Genomic DNA, 18,515 nt, shown 5'->3' with positions numbered 1-18,515 from the left:
GAGGCGCGGGCAGGGGAGGAGAGGAAAAAGTTGCGCTGGGAAGTTTGGAAAGTTGGGAAGTGGCTGCGGCGGGCTTCGCCTCCCTCCGCGCTGGGTGAGGGAGCGAGCGAGGGAACCCGGCGCGGAGCGAGCGAGCGAGCGCCTGCCATGCCCATCAGACTCCGCCTCGGCGCGCCCGGGCGCGGAGCTCGCCCGGACTCCCTGCGGCCCGGCCCGGCCCGGCGACGCGCGGCCCCGGCCCCCGGCCCCCGGCCCCCCGCCCCCCGCTCCGGGTCCTCCCCTCCCCCCCGCCCCGGCGGCCCCAGCCCCCCGCCCGGCCCGGCTCCGCGCCGCTCTCCCGCCCTCCTCTCTCCCTCCCTCCCGGCCGCGGAGCAGCATGGCGGAGCCCGGGCAGCGGCCGCGCGGCCGCCCGCCGCCCCTCTGAGCCGGGCTCGGAGGGCAGCAGGGCGCCCCAGACCCGACCCCCCGCCCCGCCGCGCCCTCCGCCGCACTTGTCCCACCGCGCGCCTCCCGGAGCGCCGCGCACCCCTGGGATCCCGGTGCGCCCCGGGTGCCCAGCATAACCCAAGACCCCTACGAACTCCGGGAGCTCGGTACTGCCTCCCATCCAGAAACCCAGCGTACCCCGCCCCCCCGCCCGAACCCCAGCGCCGCGCCCCGGCACCCTCACGCGCCCCGGGATCCCTGCGCGCTCGCAGAATCCCGGGGCTTGGCCAACCGCGCTGCGCGCCCTGGAGAGGGGCCCCGCCCCGCCCCGAGGGTCCCCCTCTTCCAACAGACGGAGCCCCGCCCCAGAGGGACCCCCAGGTCCGAAAGGGACAGCCAGCCACGCCCCAGCAGGGCTCCCAGCATCTCGCAGCTGGAGCCTCGCGCTCCAGAGGACCCTCGGTGCCCAGCTGGGGGCTCCCCGCCCTACTGAGGGGACGCCGCCCGGGAGGGTCCCCCCGCGCCTCGCGGGCCCCTGCAGGATGCACGCCGCCCTGGCGGGGCCGCTGCTCGCTGCCCTGCTCGCCACCGCCCTCGCCCGCCCGCAGCCCCAGGACGGAGGACAGTGCCGGCCGCCCGGATCGGTGAGCGAGCGCCTGCCCCGCCACTCTCCCGCCCGTCCACCCGCCCTGGCACTCCGGGGCTCGGGGGGCAGTGGTTTGGGTTCTCATTTTTCTCACCCACCTTAGCCCAAACCCGTTCCACCTCCGTCCTGCGGGCACAGCTGGGGCACCCCCGCCTTCATGTCTCCTTGCCGGGAGCCAGAGCCCAGAATTTGGCGCTCCTTCGGCCGCTCCTCGCTCCCTGGGGCTCCTTCTCCACTCGCTAACGCTGTTGGGCTCTCTTCTTGTCTTCTGGTCCTGCCTGGGTGTTCCCCTTCCTGCCCCTTTTAGGCTCCCTCCTGACTTTTATCCTCTTTCCTCTTCTTTTATCCTGTCTTCCTCTATTTCTTCCTCTATTTCTTCTTTTATCCTGTCTTTCCTCTTCTTTTATCCTGTCTTCCTCTATTTCTTGCACCTTTCTCTGACTTTCAGTCAACCCTTTAGCTCTTTTAGTCACACCGTGCCCCTTCCCAGGCCTCCCTCCCCTCCCCACCTTCAGGTTCTGAAATAAGGCACACTGTGCTCATGTACAGGTTCCCACTTCTCTCTTTCCCTCTGTAGCCCAGGCCCCAGGACTTACCATCCCAAGCTCTCCTGATCCCTGAAAAGGCAAAGAGTCTAGAGGAGAGAAAAGGGAACTGCTAGGACATGCTGGCTTAATGTTTCCTTGGGGGAGGAGGGTCAAGGAATTGCTGTTCTCTTAATTCTCACCTCAAAACCAGGAATCCTTGATTTCCCTCAGAAGCATTCAGGGTGAATGAATGTATGTAAACCAGAGCTTTTGCAGTGACCCCGAGTTGGAGGCCTAGAGACCAGGGGAGTCTTGTAGGGTCTTCCTATGCTGTCCTGTGGCAGGGAATTAATTGACTTTGGATAAGGTACACAGCTAGCAAGGTAGCTTGCCTTGTGCAGAAACAGGGAGGTCTGGAGGTAGCTAGCAGGGCACTTATCCCCAATTTGCTAAGATTTACAAGTTTTGCTTGTTACTAAAGGAAGAATCGGGCAGGAAAAATGTTACATTAAAGTTTGCAAATGGTCAGTGGGGCACTCCATAGACTTTTTGGCATAGAAAATGACCCTTGCCTGACAGAAATGTTAGTCTTCTGCTCCTGGCCCTTTTCATGGTCCTATTGTGGATCTGGAGAAATGGTTCTGGTGTTGCATGTCTGTGCATCTACCCAGGTACATGGAGGCACGTGTGCACACACACGTGCACACACATACACACACACACACACCTCTAGTAGGAGTTAGGTCACAGGAAATGACAGAATTGGGGAGGGAGACCAGGTATGCATTTTTGGTGGAGGAACCTGGAAAGCACCCAAAATATGTTCATTTCTTGGGATTAATTCTATGGAACCCTCTCCTCCCAAACCAAGAATTGAGCTCTGACTTGGCTTTGCAAGGTTTTAAAGCACTTTCTCCTCTACGGTCTCAGCTAGTAGAGCAAAATAAGTTAACAGCCCCAAGACCTGCCCTCCAAGAAGAAAACCCATACCTACCCTGATGAACGGGAAAAGTAGCTGTTGAAATCTGTGTGCTATTTTTAATAGGTGTTCTGCTTTCAAAGTGCTCTTGGCATGTGTCTTCTAATGGTTGTATTTAAAAGTTATATGACTTCCTCCCTTCTTGCCAGAGCAGGACTCTCTGTCCCCCCCCAGCCCCACCCTCCACATGAAACACCACTGGGTGAAGGTTTGGCTTGGCCAAGCATGAATGTTCTCAGGTGGTGTGGCAGTCCTTGGCTCCCCCCGTGAAAGCAAGTCATAATGAGAGCCTCTCTTCATTTCCCACTTCCTCTGTGCCTGGCACTGCTCTGGGGGCTTCATATACGTAGACAGTATCATTTTTTGGCACCAGTACTGGGGCTTGAACTCAAGGCCTAGGCATTGTCCCTTATATTTTTCCACTCAAAGCTGGCATTCTACCACTTGAGCCAGCCACTGCTCCACTTCTAGCTTTTTTTTTTTTTTACTGGTTAATTGGAGATAAGAGTTTCCTGAACTTTTCTGCCTAGGGTAGTTTTGAACCATGATCCTCAGATCTCAGCCTCCTGAGTAGATAGGATTATAGCTATGAGCCACCAGTACCCAGCAGTTTGTGTCTTTTTAATTTTCCCAACAACCCCTATTTTTATCCCCATTTTACTGAAGAGGAAACTGAGTCTGTGGAAAATGAAATGATTGCTCAAGAATTTTCATCTAAAAGAGGACAGCACCAGGATTTGAATTATGTCTTTCAGCTTCAATAGCCCTTAATCCTTCCTTCCTTCCTTCCTTTCTTCCTTCCTTCCTTCCTTCCTTCCTTTCATCAGTCATGGGGCTTGATCTCAGGGCCCTGGCACTGTGCCTGAGCTCTTTGCTCAGGGATAGCGGTATACCACTTTGAGCCACAGCACCACTTCCATTTCTTTCTTTCTTTCTTTCTTTCTTTCTTTCTTTCTTTCTTTCTTTCTTTCTTTCTTTCTTTCTTTCTTTCTCTCTCTCTCCTTCTTTCTTTCTTTCTGTCTTTCTTTCTCTCTTTTTTGTGGTTAATTGGAGATAAGAGTCTCACAGATGGACTTTGAACCTCGATCCTCACATCTCAGCCCAGAGTAGCTAGGATTCCAGGTGCCGCGAGCTACCAGCACCCAACAGCCCTTGCTGTTTGGAACAGCTGGAGTGGGTCTCTCTGCCTTCTGTCCTCACTTCCCCCTGCCACCCAGCTGGCATGGCTCTGCCTCACTGCTTGGCCTCTCCTCTCCTTTCCCCCTGCAGCAGCGGGAACTCAACTCCTTCCTGTGGACGATTCGGCGCCATCCTCCAGCCTATCTGTTTGGCACCATCCACGTCCCCTACACCCGAGTGTGGGACTTCATCCCGGACAACTCCAAGGCAGCGTTCCAGGCCAGTGCCCGCGTCTACTTTGAGCTGGACCTGACTGACCCCTATACCATCTCGGCCCTGGCCAGCTGCCAGCTGCTGCCTCACGGGGAGAACCTGCAGGATGTCCTGCCCCATGAACTCTACTGGCGCCTGAAGCGCCACCTGGACTACGTGAAGCTGATGATGCCCTCGTGGATGACACCTGCACAGCGCGGCAAGGGGCTGTACGCCGACTACCTATTCAACGCCATTGCAGGCAACTGGGAGCGCAAGAGGCCCGTGTGGGTGATGCTCATGGTGAACTCACTCACAGAGACGGACGTGCGCTCTCGTGGCGTGCCCGTGCTGGACCTCTACTTGGCCCAGCAGGCTGAGAAGATGAAGAAGAGTACCGGGGCCGTGGAGCAGGTAGAGGAGCAATGCCACCCGCTCAACGGGCTCAACTTCTCCCAGGTAGGCATGTGTGCACCAGCTCAGAGAAGCAGCCTCACGACCCTGGTCCTCTGCTCTGCTTTGTTTGTTTGTTTGATTTAATGTGTCCTCCAGCAGGCAGCCAGAGTCAGATCCTTTCCCCAGGAGAGCTTCATTCTGGCTCCGGGACAGCCCTGGGCCGCTGTGGTAGGATGCGAGGAAACTGGTGCGTGCCAGAGTTTGTGTGTTTTCTTCCATTTCAGTGGTTCCCTGTTGGGGATATCCACTCTCCACCTGCTGTGCTTGCCTGAGCAGAAAGAATTTCCCTGGGAGCATCAGAGTGATCCAGAACAAAAAAAAAAAAAAAAAAAAAAAAAAGAGGGGGGAGTTGCTAGTTTGTATCAGGCTTTCTGCAGGCCTGGCGTCTCCTGAGCAGGAGGCTGCTGGGTCTGTGTGGACAAGGATCAAGGATTTGGTGCCTGGGGTGCACTGTGCTGAGTGGCTAGCATCAGGTGTTGTGGTCCTGGCCCATACTAGCACTGGTTTGCTATTGCTGGTTAAGTACTGCAGAATTCCCCGAGTCTTTCCTGAGCTTTGCAACCCTGGGACTGCCTCCCTAAGACTTGGGAGAAAGTCAGCAAAAAGATGTTGGGGGTTAATGATTTCAGAGAAATGTGTTTGCTTACAAGTTGGCAATTCTGATTTCTGAACCTCAAGTGCTGGGGGTGGGGGGCGTGGCAGTGGCTGAGAGGAGGGAGAGACTTAAGAGGTTTAAAGTCTCTGGCTGCCAGGGACCCGATCCAGCAAAATGTCATTAAAAGCCTGTCTCCACAGGCAGAGGTCATCTGTAACTCACTGGTCCCAAACTTAACTCTGAGGCCCTGGGGACAGCGAATGCACATCTGTGCCTTGAGAACGGAGCTGTGGATCCCAGGTTGATGGTTCCTTCCAAGGAGGTCCCTAAGACAGTAGATGCCCTGGGTGAGGGGTGGCTCTGAGACAGCCCTGAACTTTACCACTGGAATCAAACCTGCTAGCTTGCTCCTGAGATGCTGCAAGCTTTTCACCAGGGAAACCATGGCAGAAACTGATTCCCCCCCCCCACACACACACACACATACACACATACACACTCCTCTTCCAAGATCTCTGGCCTTTGTTTTTCCAGGGGAAATGCAATATTGTCCCCAGGGAGGTAAGAAGCCAGATTGATTTGCCGGCCAAATGAAAGGCGGGTTTGTTGGTTCTCCTGCTGGCTCTCCCATAATTGTGGAGTCCTTACCCAGAGGGCCCCAGTGGCAGGAATATTGGTGCAGTTAGTCACGCCCCGCAGGATACTGACTACGCCTGACTCCTTCACCATGGGGGAAAATCCTGTGTATTCTCTACCCCAGTGTTGAATTCTCTGAACCTAGCGGCTTGCTCTCTCTGAAGTCACTTTTCCCTTGCCAGCCTCACGAGCTAATATCTGTGTCAAGCTCTTCCCCCACCCCACTCCACCCCCAGCCCTCACCCGCCCATCTCATTTGGGGGTCCGTTTTTTTGTGGGAGGCCTCTGTGCTCAGAGACCTCACGTCTGGCCTCAATCTCTTCTTTAGGTGAGGGAGGTGGGGGATCCACCATCACCCTCAACACCCCTCTTTGTACCAACCACAGAGGAACCCAACAAGGGCTGAAAGGGAGTGCTCCAGCTCTCTAGTTAAACAGCCCCTGGCTTTAATCTGTCTCTCTTAAAACAACAAAACTATCTTTCTTCGGAGGGGTCTGGAAATGCTGCTGTTCAACCAAATGACGGCTCTGGTAGGTTGAGAACATTTGCTGCAAAGTATGTGAGCTTATGTTTTAGGAAAAGTTCCTGAGAAGCCATTCGTCGGCCGGCAAGAAGCCCACTGACAGTCTCTCCAAAGCCTATATTTGAAGATCAAACAGACTCCAATTTCTGTTGTTGCAAAAACACACCCACCCTACCACCAGCCCAGGCCCATTCACTCATCGAATTGTTCATGGGTCCAATTTCTCCTTAGCGCCGGGAAAGCAAATCCTAAGCAAAAGCAAACAGGAACTTCTCTTAGTTCCTAATCTAAACACCCTTCACCACCTGCTCAAGCATCTGACTGCACCAATTTGTCCTGCTATCATTTTGGAGGGAGGCGACGAAACCTCTCCTCTGCCCTCCTGGGCAACCTTGAACTAACTGGGAAAGGTGGGATTCTAGAATCCTCTTCCCCAAGTCAGAAATGCAACAACTTCTCAATGAATCGCATGCACGCATGCACAGTTTGATAGGAACATCTGTGATGCATTATTGCACCGAAATATCTGTTAAGTGCATCAGTTTTATTTTCTTTCCTCAAAGCATTACTGTTATTGCAAAATATTTGAGTTGGGGAGGGGGGAGCAGTGAGAGGAAGGTGAGAAAAAGACTTTTAAGGGTGCCACCCTGGGAAAGTCTGAGATTTTCATTTCATGAATTTTTTTAATGTATTTTTTTTTCTGGATAGAAATACCGTGTGTTTGCTTGTTCAGTGGATAAAGAGAGATTAAGTTTGGGGATGTCAGGGGCTAGAGGGACCAAAGAAAAGCTTGCAAGGTTGGTGCCTGATCAGCAAGCGCAGCTTGGGGGATGAGGTCGATTGATAGGTTTTTGACCTTTGATTTCAAATTATAAACCGAAGGCACTAGATCCGATAACACCATGAGTTTTGCCATGTGACCTTGGGCAAGTCAGTTCCTCTCCTTGAGCCTTGTTTTCTTTGCCTATGAAATGAGACACCAGGATTAGGTCATCTTTCAAGCCCCTTCCAGCCCCGACATTCCATAGGCTGATTCTAATCAATTCCACGTGCCAGGCACCCCGCAGGAAGCTCCGCATGCCGTTTCATTCCGTTGAACTCCCTGGACAGCTTTACTATGGCTTTCTACGGTGGGCACCAGAGACATCAGATGACTCGCCCAAGGTCATATGGCTAACAAGAGCCAGACTCTTACATGAAGGATGTGCTCTACCTGCTATTCCATGCTGTTTCTTAGTCTTCTTCCTGGCCAGATACTTGGTACCCTCCTGTAATTTATCCTGTAGTTCTTGCTTCTGCTTTTAGGACTTGAGGACTAAAACTTTTATTTCTTGGGGAATTTGTACTTGGAGAGAAATCATTTCCTTTGACTCTGGATCCTGAATAATGATATGAAGGCAGGCTTTATAAAGGTTTTCCTGATGTGTTATCACTAGCTCAGTCTGGTGGATAAGAGGTAGAAACTTCTATATAATCTTAGGCAAGATTTAATGTTTCCGGTTGTTGGATGGGTGGAGCAATAGTTAACCAGCCTTTCAAAGTCAAGCTGGTTTTGTGAGGACATGAGAAGTACTATGTGTAGAAGGTTGTAGAGAAAATAAATGACTTCCCAGTTGTGATTGGCAGAGTGTAATCAGGGAAAGGGAAGAGAAGGGCTGCTTAGGAATCATCCATGTCTTCCTTCCAGCCTCCATATGTACTGCCCAACCTTGGCTCAACAAAGTGAAGACTTGTTCAACTAAGACATGTTGGCACACCCTTCCTCTTGGGGGCCTAGAGACCTGACCCTTAGGACAACTGACCTTAGGATATTCTTGGGATCTGTAGTTCCCCATCAACTTTGCCGACTATTTCCCGAAACTGGTACTAGCTTCTGCTACTCCATCTGGAGAGCCTCTGTCCTCCCCACCCACTCTGTACATTAGAGTCTATGCTAATATGGTCCTTCTGGGGAAAGCAGGAGAACAAATACCCTCTACACTCTGTTGTAATCAACATACGCTGGCACTCATCAGTGTGTGTAGAGCTGAACTCTGGGACATGTTTGCCAAAAGTGTCCACGATATTTATTACATTTACATGTCTCTTACAAAGGGAGATAGAAACCACAAACTCAGGGGGCTGGGAATATGGCCTACTGGCAAGAGTGCTTGCCTCATAGATATGAAGCCCTGGGTTCGATTCCTCAGCACCACATATATACAAAAAGGCCAGAAGTGGCGCTGTGGCTCAAGTGGTAGAGTGCTAGCTTTGAGCAAAAAGAAGCCAGGGACAGTGCTCAGGCCCTGAGTTCAAGCCCCAGGACTGACAAAAAACAAGACAAAACAAAGAAACCACAAACTCAGGTGCTGAGGTTTGTCTCTGTGCAACACGTGGCCTTGGCTCTCACAAGTACCTTTTCTTATCCTCCTGGTGGTGCTACACAGTTCATTGTCATACCTATTTGTAAACAACAAATTGAAAACATTGGATCATTGAGCTTTGATCACATAGACAGGTCAAGTGGACTCAGGGTTCAGACTCAGGTCTTTCCACTGCAAAGGCCATGCTTTTCAGGTATCTGAAAGATGGATTAGTTCTGGTATCTAAAGAGTCAGATGGCACTAGATGGTGAATTTGTTTGTGTGGGCATGTGGACTAGTGAATTAGTGTGTACATGGCGGGTGGGAATCTTCTTTTTTCTTTGTTTTACTAAAAAAAGTACAATAGATAATTTAAAAGTGCTGAAACTGTTTTTCTGCCTGGCTCATAAATTGGATCTGAAGGTAATTCTAAAATAGGAGTTTCTGAAGACATTTTTGGGCACCAACTGCCTCCCTGGAATCTATCCTCAACTTTCCATGGGACTTGTGAAGATGGTTAAGTCTGCACAGTTGAATCGAATGGATTCTAGAATTGAATGGGTTTTAGAATCAGAACTCCTCCATCTATACTCTGGGGAAACAGTAGGCATTAGTAAATACACCATAAATACTTGCAGAATGGATGACTTAATAAGCAACAATGGGCAACCATGATAACCATCCTTAATTATCTCCTATCATCCAGCTCCGTGTGTATGTGTGTGTGCGCGCACATGCGTGCACTTGTACCCGCATGCCAGTGCACATCAGTATTGAGGTTTGAATTCAGAGCCTCAGCACTGTCCCTTAGCTTTTAAGCTCAAGGCTGGCATTCTACCACTTGAGCCACAGCTCCACTTTCAGCTTCTGGGGGATCAGTTGGAGAAAAGAGTCTCATAGACTGCCTGGGCTGGCTGTGAACCACAGTTGTCAGTTCTCATTTTCCAGAATATTTAGGATTGCAGGGATGAGCCACTGTTTCCAGCATGAGTATCCAGAATTCTTGATGAGTGAATTGATGAAGGAGGATTATTGCAGAAGCCATGGTAAGGAGCTCCTTTCTTGAGCTTTGATACTGCCATTTCTTTCTGCAGGGACACAGGATGGCAAAATCATCAGATTGTCTTGACTCATCTGTGATGCTGTGGCAAAATACCTTACCATAGTTAATTAACACACCACACATATGTTATAATTCTGGAGGCTGGAAGGTTCAGGATCAAAGTGCCAATAGATCTGGTGGCTGATGAGGGCCTGTTTCTCATAGATAGGCTTTTCTGTTTCCTCACATAGTAGAAGGGAGAAGGTAGTAACATGCCTCCTCAGGCCCCTTTAGTAAGGCACTGCTTTCTCCCCAAAGCCCCTTTCCCCAACCGCTTACATCATCACCTTGGGGGTTAAGTGTCAGCATGTGGATTTTAGGGGGACCCAGACATTGACACCATGGTTTGGGACAAAGTTCAGATTCAAAGTGGGCCCTTATGCTTACCTTGGCTATAACTTTGGGCTAGTCCTTCTCTCTTCCTTGACCTAAGTTGTCCCCATTGTTTCACCACAACCTTCCTGTGTGCTCATCATCGGTATGCATTTCTTGGAGGACCTGATCCACTCCACCCCTGGGCCTTTGAGCCTGGGTTATCCATCATGGGCAGGCTTGCTTTTGGTGGACTGCTGCTGATACCTACTTGCCGGAAGCCTGTTGGTTCTCGAGGGTAATCATGCTGCCTGTCTTCAGAGCAGAGAAGAGCCTCAGCCTATTGTGGCATAGTCTGCTGAGCACCTGCCCAGGCTTGATCTTCTCTGTTATCCCATCCCTGCTCCTTCCTTTGCATCCTCACTCATTGGTTGTGCCCATGCAGGATCTGGGAACCGAGGGCGGGGAACAGTAGTGTTGTGGGCTTCCAAGAGCCTATGAGCTGAGAGTGTACATGGCTTTTTATTCCCTGAGAGGTGGCCATGACTAGCCTTGCTTCATAGTTGTAGAATACAACACAGAACACTCAAGCGATAGCCTGTCTCATGCCCTGATTCCTCATGCCTTATAGAGAGGCCCCTGTGCTTTCATGTGCTTCCTGATGCATGCTCCCATCTTTCAGAACCAATGTCTAATTTCTCCCTCTGGTGTGGAGCTGCTCAGGGAACATCTGTCACATAGTAAAGAAGCCCCTGCTGACTGCTTGGCATGCTTATTCTCAGATACCTTCTAGGCCCAGCTAGCTGTTTGCAAAGTGCTCTTGCTGGCATAGCAAGTTCTCTGTGATTTAGTCAATCCACACCTTAGAAGTCTTAGAACAGTGTGTGTGTGTGTGTGTGTGTGTGTGTGTGTGTGTGTGTGTGTGTGAATTTCAGAAGCAAGACACAGGAAGGCTTAAGCATGTCTCAAAGGAGATTGAGGCCCCAAATCCAGAGGTGATGAAGAAGTCATGAAGTCTAACCTCGAATCAGGAACTCCAAGAATCTCTAGCTCCTAAGCACAAACAAAACTCTTGAGGCTCTGGGAACCATGGAATGGTGAAATCTTAGAACATGAGGCTCAGAGAGACAGTTGGGGACTTAGAAGAATCTTCACATCATGAAATTCTAGCCTCTTAACTTTGGAGCACTCTCGGCTCATCAACACAGACTTCTAAAATCTTCGAGCTGGAAAGGGCCAGTGTTCAAGAATTCCAGGAAGCCCCATCTGCAAGCACAGTGTCTGGTTCCCCCCACCCTCGACCCTCCCTCCACACGTACACCTCACTCCAGTTCATGGCCAGAGAGAAATCCTTACCGCCAAAGCACTTTCTGATGGAGATAAAAATGGGAGCGTGCCATTGTTAATAGTTCCCATTTGGACATCTCTCAAAGCCAAGAAGAGGTCGCCTGGTAATGTAGCTTTCCTAGGGAGGAAACTAAAGAATGCTGGACAGCCCTGCAGCCTGCCAGCCGGGGCTGCTGACGTTTTATTCCCCCTTGAGTTTGCTTCTAAATATTATCCACTTCACTCCCTTTTATCTCCCATCATTGGCTCTCTGTCCACCCACTTAATCCACAGGCAGCCGGTGGCCCAGCCTTCAGTTTTGCTTCACGGCTGCCAAGCCGTCTCGCCAGGCTGCTCCTCCAGGATGCAAAGGCTTTTAAATCCAGGCAGTGTATCCGCTGGAACACAAGACTGTTGCCCCAAGCTTGGAAACGTGTTGCTTCTGCTAGGACTCCCTCCTTCTCTAGGAATTTCCTTTTTATTTTTTTTTTAATCCCAAGATATTCAAGGTTTGGCTCAAAGCTGTACCTCCTCCAGGAAGTCTTCCTGGAATGCTCTTGGGTCTGATCTGCTCTGGAAGACTGGGGCCAGAGTTTTCTTTAAAGACAAAGCCATATGTATTTTCCCCCCTCCCTCTGTGGAATTCTTTTATGACATTCTTTTGGCACTTTGATATTTTTACTTTATAGTGACTACTTAGGCACCTTTCCCTAATTCTATCCTAACTGAAAGTGTGCTCATAATTGATTCCAACATCCGGCTGAATGTGCTCCAGTTCTGAAATGGGAAATCCAGTACACTGCATGTCTTGCCTTGCATGTCACAGAAATCCCTCAGTCTTTCCACCTGAGACATGGCCAGCATCTTTAGTATTGTCTCTGGTCCATTTGGTCAGAGCTTGATAGCATCCATGAGTCAAAATATCTGCATTCTGGAATATGTTGGGCTTCCCTTTTCTTCTTAGCTTTCAATCATGAAAAAAGACTTTTTTTTTTCTTTCCTTTCTTTCACTACCAGGAGCAAGGCACCACTCCAAGCTGACTCCACCCTGGCTGACTTATTTTCATTTTAAAATGTCTAATTTAGTGCTAGGGATGTGGCTCAAGTAGTAGAGTGCTTGCCTGGCTTGCATGAGGCCCTGGATCCAGTCCTGAGCCTGGTAAACACGTGCACACTAAGTTGAATTTTCTCCTCTCACCGTCTTGATTTTCCAAGGCTGCAGCAATGCTGAAGGGTACCATCTCTGCCTGCTTTTCTCTCGACACTTGCATCCAGCCCTTCCCAGGCATCCATGCCCTGATTTTGTGCTGTTCTTACACCCAAATGAGCAAAGTTCCTTGAGGCCTGGGCTCTTCAAAACTTTTATCCAAGCTCACCAGTTTGGATTGCCCCTGTGGACTAATGTCAGCTGGTCTTCACTCAGTAGTTTCTGTTTATGTGCACCAATGTGATTGGCTCTTAGCACTACATTTCGAAAGGCCTGATCGGTGAGTTGTACTTGGGTCATGCTGAATGCCTGGCCACGCCAGAAGGTCATCCTAGACTCATAAAAAAATCAAGCAGGGCTGTCATTGAGGCCTTAAGATGCGTGTGTGGTCTCTGCATTTGTACCTGACCCTAGATTCTGTGCCTTCTTCTGAGTGTTTTACACAAGATGATTTTATTGGGTAACCTGTCAGCCTTCAGAGCAGCACTTGACCACCATCCCCTCCCCTACAGACAGGATATGTATACATCTCCCTGCCCTGAGTGTGCGGACCTTGTAACCTCTTATTCCTGTGATTTGCCCTTCCCATGGAGCAAATTTACTTCCATTTGCTCCAGCCTCATGAGCCTGTGTTCTCCGCATAAAGCTCCTTCTCTGAGTCTGGTGCTGGTGGCACACACCTGTAATCCTAGCTACCCAGGAGGCTGAGATCTGAGGATCATGGTTCGAAGCCAGCCCAGACAGGAAAGTCCATGAGACTCTTACCTCCAATTAATCACAGAAAAATCTCGAAGTGGTGCTGTAGCTCAAGTGGTAAAATGCTAGCCTTGAGCCAAAGGAGCAGCCCCCAGGGCCAGAGTTCAAGGCCCAGGACAAGGAAAAATGAAAAAGAAAAAAAGCTCCTTCTCTGCTCCTTATTTGAAGCAGCTCCCCAGTCAGATGCCATCTGCAGAGCCCCAAATTAGTCGTTACATAAATTCACAACCTGGTGTCAACTTTGTAAAAGCCTCTAAGTGTTGGTCCGCCAACCCTGAGGTCCTAGTGCCTCATGTGCACACAGTCAATGCACTTAGTAGAACTCCAAGTAACCTGGAGTGAGTTATGTAGCCTGTCTTGGCCTCTGTTTTCTCATGTTAGCTTTGTAGTGCCAGATACACAAATGCTCAGAGATTAACCCATAGCATTTTTTTTTTCAGTTTTTAAAATTACCATTGTAAAAGGTTTCCAGAATCATTTTATCTCCTACTGTGTGCCAGATACTGGCTATATGTGCTGGAGACAGAAAAGCAAGCAATAACATACTGAGACCCAGATCCTTCTTTTCTGAGCAGGGAGGGATGCAAACAGAGGAGACTGAACACCACAGTGGGATAAGGGAGGTGGAGGCAGGTGAGACAGAGGTTGTGAGTACACAAAAAATATAGTTTCTCCAGCCTTGCAAAGACCCAGGAAGACTTCCTGTAGGAAGCTGCAGGGATTCCAGATGAGGGGAAAAATTTAAAACATTATCCCAGTAAAGGCAGTGGAGTTCTATCTAGACTCAGGAAACCAGAGGTACCTAGATGGCAGCCACAGTGTATGTGTGGGGGGCAGGAGGCGGGGGGTGTTCAGGGACTCTGGGTAGATCAGCTTGTTCCCTGCCTGAGTGGACTAGAGACCAAAATGAAAGAAACTACTGCCTAGAGTCTGTCCACCTCTGCCTGGGCTCAGTGCTCCAGGGACAGCATGCCAAGTAGGCCCATCTGGCTCTTGAAGAGAGGCCCAAATGCCCTTGGAAACAACGGGAACAGGGGGTGGGGGGGTGGGGAGACACTCCATATGAGGTGCTTCTCAGGGTCCCTTTGAAGTTTCATTGGCCTCTACCCTGGCTTCCACCAGCACCATTGTGCATCACCTAAGAACAGATATAGGGCAGAGCAGAGAGATGGGTGGCACATAGTGGGCACTTCCTGAGCCAGGTGGAGCCAGCCTTACCTGGGGAAGCCAAGGAGCAAAGATAAAAAGACCAGGCCTCCTTCCCATCCCTTGGTCTTCTTCTGTTTACCACCCCCCCTTCCTTTCTATTAGGGTTAATTAAAGTTAACCTGGCCTGTGTTATCTCCAGTGGGACTTAATATGCCTGCGAGGCCTTTAGTAATTTAAGCCTTGGGTCCCATTTGAAAGCCCCTTTTAGAAAGACACAGGCAGAAAAAGCCATCTGGAAATCTCTCAGTCTCATCTTTTAGCTGTGGCTCACAGGGGTTCCCCTTTCTTGGGCTGTTTGCCTTGATTTTGAGAGGAAACAAAAGCCTAATTGGCAATGATAATTCCAGATAATTGTAATCATTTGCATCTCGGTTGCAGTCTCCATAACAAGAAAGGCAACAGAAAAGGGGCCTAGACCAGGTTTCCTGGACCCTGCCTAGTGTGCTGAGCTCAGTAAAGGGACTGAATTTGTTCCTGGCCCCTCAGAGCTCTGAGTGTGTGGATTCATAGATCTCAGCTGGATAGCATAGGATCATTTGATTATGGTCATTCTGAATACCAGTCTCTCTGTGTGTTGGGGCTCAGATGTAGCTTGAAGAGCTTTGGGTGGAACAATGCACATGAGATCTCCATGGAAACAAAGCTTGGTCACTCTGCTTGACCTTGGCTGGGATATGTAGTGCTTATTGCACGATGGAGTCTGCTGGTGGGAGGACCCGCTGGTGGGCTTGCTGGTCGTTTTATGTTCTTCCATGTGTATAGGATAGTTTTACTGGGGAGGCCAATGAGGCTAGAATGCAGCTTCTTGATGGAGATACCTTTGTGAGAGACTGCAGGTACAAAAGGAGCTGGGAGAGGTGTCCTGGGGCACAAGAGACTGTTAAGCAAAGATGCCAGGATGCGAAAAGGGAAAGGTGGTCAAAAAAACCCTCTACCTCCTCCCTAACTCACCCTTTTCTACCTAGCCCTCAAGATAGCCATTGTCATTTAGTGCCTGTGGTGTGCTAGGCCTCAAGTCTATTACAGTTCATTACTAAACCAATCATGAAAGGTAAATATTTACACCATTATTTTGTGTAGGTACTGGGGCTCGATCTCAGATTCCTGAGCACTGGCCCTTGGCTTTTTAGCTCAAGATTGGTTCTCTGCCACCTAATCTACAGCTCCACTTCCAGCTTTTTGGGGGTTAATTGGAGATGAAAATCTCAGAGACTTTCCTGCCTGAGGTGGCTTTGAACTGCAATCTTCAGATCTCCATCTCCAGATTAACTAGGGTTACAGGCATAAGCCACTGATGCCCAACAATTAGTCCTCTTTTTTTTTTTTTTTTCCAGTCCTGGAGCTTGAACTCAGGGCCTGAGCACTGCCCCTGGCTTCTTTTCGCTCAAGGCTAGCACTATGCCACTTAAACCACAGCGCCACTTCCAGCTTTTTTCTATATATGTGGTGCTGAGGAATCGAACCCAGGGCTTCATGTCTATGAGGCAAGCACTCTTGCCACTAGGCCATATTCCCAGGGCCCTCTTTTTTTTTTTTTTTTAAAGGAAGTCGAGGGTAAATACTTTGTGTAAGATGATGGAGCCTGCATTTTGGTTTAGATATTTTAGACGTCTTAAGCAAGAAACTGGATCAGAGTTGGAATTCCAGCTTTCCCACTTGGCCTGGATGGCTGAGCTCTGTTTCCACATCTGTAAAGCAGGGGTTCACAATAGTGTTTACCTCCTGGGGTTGTTGTGAGGTGTAAATGAGGTGAGGCCTCAGAAGTGCATAGTTGGGAGGGCACAGTGGGAGGTAATGAATGTTAACCGGGGTGAGTTAAGTAGTGGTCATTTTAATTATTATTGTTGGCCCTCTTTCAGGCTGTTTGTGTGTTGAGGCAAAACCCATCTTATACAAAGGGCAGTTCTCCATCCCCTGGTCTCCTACAGGAGCGTCATCTAGGGCAAAGGATGGCTGCTTAGTTGGGCTGATGAGAACTGTGTGGTCTGACCACCCAGAACATGGTCATTTTTTCCCCTGACCATCTGTGGTATGCAATGTCTGACCATGTTCATTCTGCCTCAGCTCACCCCATGGTCTCCTGCTGTGTCCTAGAGTGGGGACATGGAAAGAAGGGATTGAAAAGTTTGAGCTAGAGACCCCAGCTGGAGGCCCAGATCTCTCATGGGTTAGATGCATGGTTTGGGGCTCTTCCTTGTTTAAAACAAATGTCCTTTTCTTCCATGCTCAGACAGGTGGATGTTCAGCACAACAGCTCAGAGTTACTGGGCGAATCAGATGCAATAGAGTTTGGGCAGGACTTCATTAGCAAGCACTCCGAGGTGCTCTTAGCACTGTGTGTGTGTGTGTGTGTGTGTGTGTGTGTGTGTGTGTGTATTCTCTTCTCTTTCTCCTGCAGATACTCTTAAGTACTTAGTGAACTGGATTAGTTATTATTAAACAGCTCATGCATTCAGTTATTCTTTCATTTGTTTGCCAAGCACTGCTGGAAACCGCAGTGTGCCAGGCTCAGTTCCAGGATCTGGGGATTCAGAGATGAACGCTGGCTAAGAGGAGAGAGGAGGGAGTCTAGTGAGCCCCAGGAGAGGGGCCTCAAAGTAGACATGTCAAGGATGCTTCTGAGTGCTTCACAGGCACTACCCAATCTTACCTTCACAGTGGGATCTCAGGTAGATTCAGCCCCATTCCACAGGTAAAGAAACAGAGGTCCAGAGACGTAATTCACTGGCTTGATTGTACAGCAATGAGTGGAGGGTCTGGAATTTAAACCATCTACTCTGGTTGCAGAGCTTGTGCTCTGAACCCCCACTCCCACCCTCCACATCCAATGAAAAAGAGAAGATAATGGCATAGAGGAGGAGGAGGAGGAACTGGAATCTTGAGGATGGGGGACAGCTCTTTTGAGATAGGAAAGTGATGACCAGGATAGAGAGTTGAGATTTTGGAGCTTCCCTCTTGAGGAAGGCTGAAAATGCATAGAAGTGCTGGTGCAGATGGCTGGGAGACTTTTCTGTTAGTGCCCTGTGGGTGCAGGAGTGGGGAAATGGGACAGGACCACCCCAGTCACAGTGGCTAGACAGGTGTCATTTCCCACCTGACCATCATACACCTCACAACATGTTGTTGATCACTGTCTTGGGTGATGGGGCCTTTACAGGGGCTCTGGTCATCTAGATGTTCTATAGGTACTCCCAAGAAAGATAAGTCTGTATGTCTTATGCATTTGCACATGCTCAACTGTGTACAATAAACCTGCCTCTGAGCATCTAACCTTGGCTTCATTTAGTATGAAACCACCTGAGCTCCGTCCAGAAGGATCGGGAATGGCCCCTGGGTTCAGGAGGAACATCGGTCACAAGCTGATGGCAATACTGATCCAGACTGAGAGAATCTCCTGACTCCCAGTGGAGAACACTGGAGGGAATTGTGGAGACACTTGGCCATAGAAGCACACAGGGACCGCCACATTATGCAGCCTGGTTCCCATAATAAGAAGTTGGGGCTTGAGTGGAGTTGTGGCTCAAGTTGATAGAGCACCGCTTTGAGCCGAAAAAGCCAAGCCCAAAGTGTGAGGCCTAGAGTTCAAGCCCTATGAATGGCACAAATGGGCTTGATCCTGGTTGCAGAGAACTAGGGAGAACTTTCCCTATTCCTGCATTCTACAGAATTGCTTCCTGTTGAGAACCGAGTGTTGACTCGTTTATTCTTTCATTGGTCAAACTGGAACACATCCAGGTCCCTTGGCATGAAGAAGCAACTGCCCTAGGCAGGTCTATCAGGAGAAGAAGTAGGACCTTCAACTTCCAGAACACAAATTCAGGGCAGTGTTGTCTCTTAGAAACTGGGTGGTAAAATGGGCGGAAGCTGAATGCAGCAAGCTGTACTGGTACTTTATGAGGCCTTTGGGGAAGAAACCTGAATGAGATGCTATCCACCATTTCTAACATGGCCTCTGTAGGGCAGATCTCCTGTCTCTACATTTCATGTGACCTATTTACTAAATAACCAGAAAGAGATTTCACCTGTTTAAAGTGGGGGTGGGTGGAGGCTCCTAAGCTAAATAAAGTTGGAGGTAGGAGGGTCTGCAACACATGAACAGTGA

General features: G+C 49.7%; 1 protein-coding gene across 1 annotated transcript in view; it reads left to right on the top strand.

The window, feature by feature from the left end:
* The first annotated feature begins 425 nt into the window (after positions 1-425).
* Positions 426-18,515, top strand: part of Trabd2b (TraB domain containing 2B) — a 204,159-nt gene continuing 186,069 nt past the window's right edge. Inside the window, exons 1-2 of the mRNA XM_048351265.1 lie at positions 426-1,070; positions 3,848-4,408. Coding sequence (XP_048207222.1) covers positions 969-1,070; positions 3,848-4,408 — 663 coding nt within the window. The 5' untranslated portion in view covers positions 426-968. The remainder of the gene's footprint in view (positions 1,071-3,847; positions 4,409-18,515) is intronic.

This window comes from Perognathus longimembris, chromosome 7 (assembly GCF_023159225.1).
Source record: "Perognathus longimembris pacificus isolate PPM17 chromosome 7, ASM2315922v1, whole genome shotgun sequence".
In the NCBI taxonomy this organism is placed as follows: Eukaryota; Metazoa; Chordata; class Mammalia; order Rodentia; family Heteromyidae; genus Perognathus; species Perognathus longimembris.
This window is presented reverse-complemented; position numbering and strand designations above follow the sequence as displayed.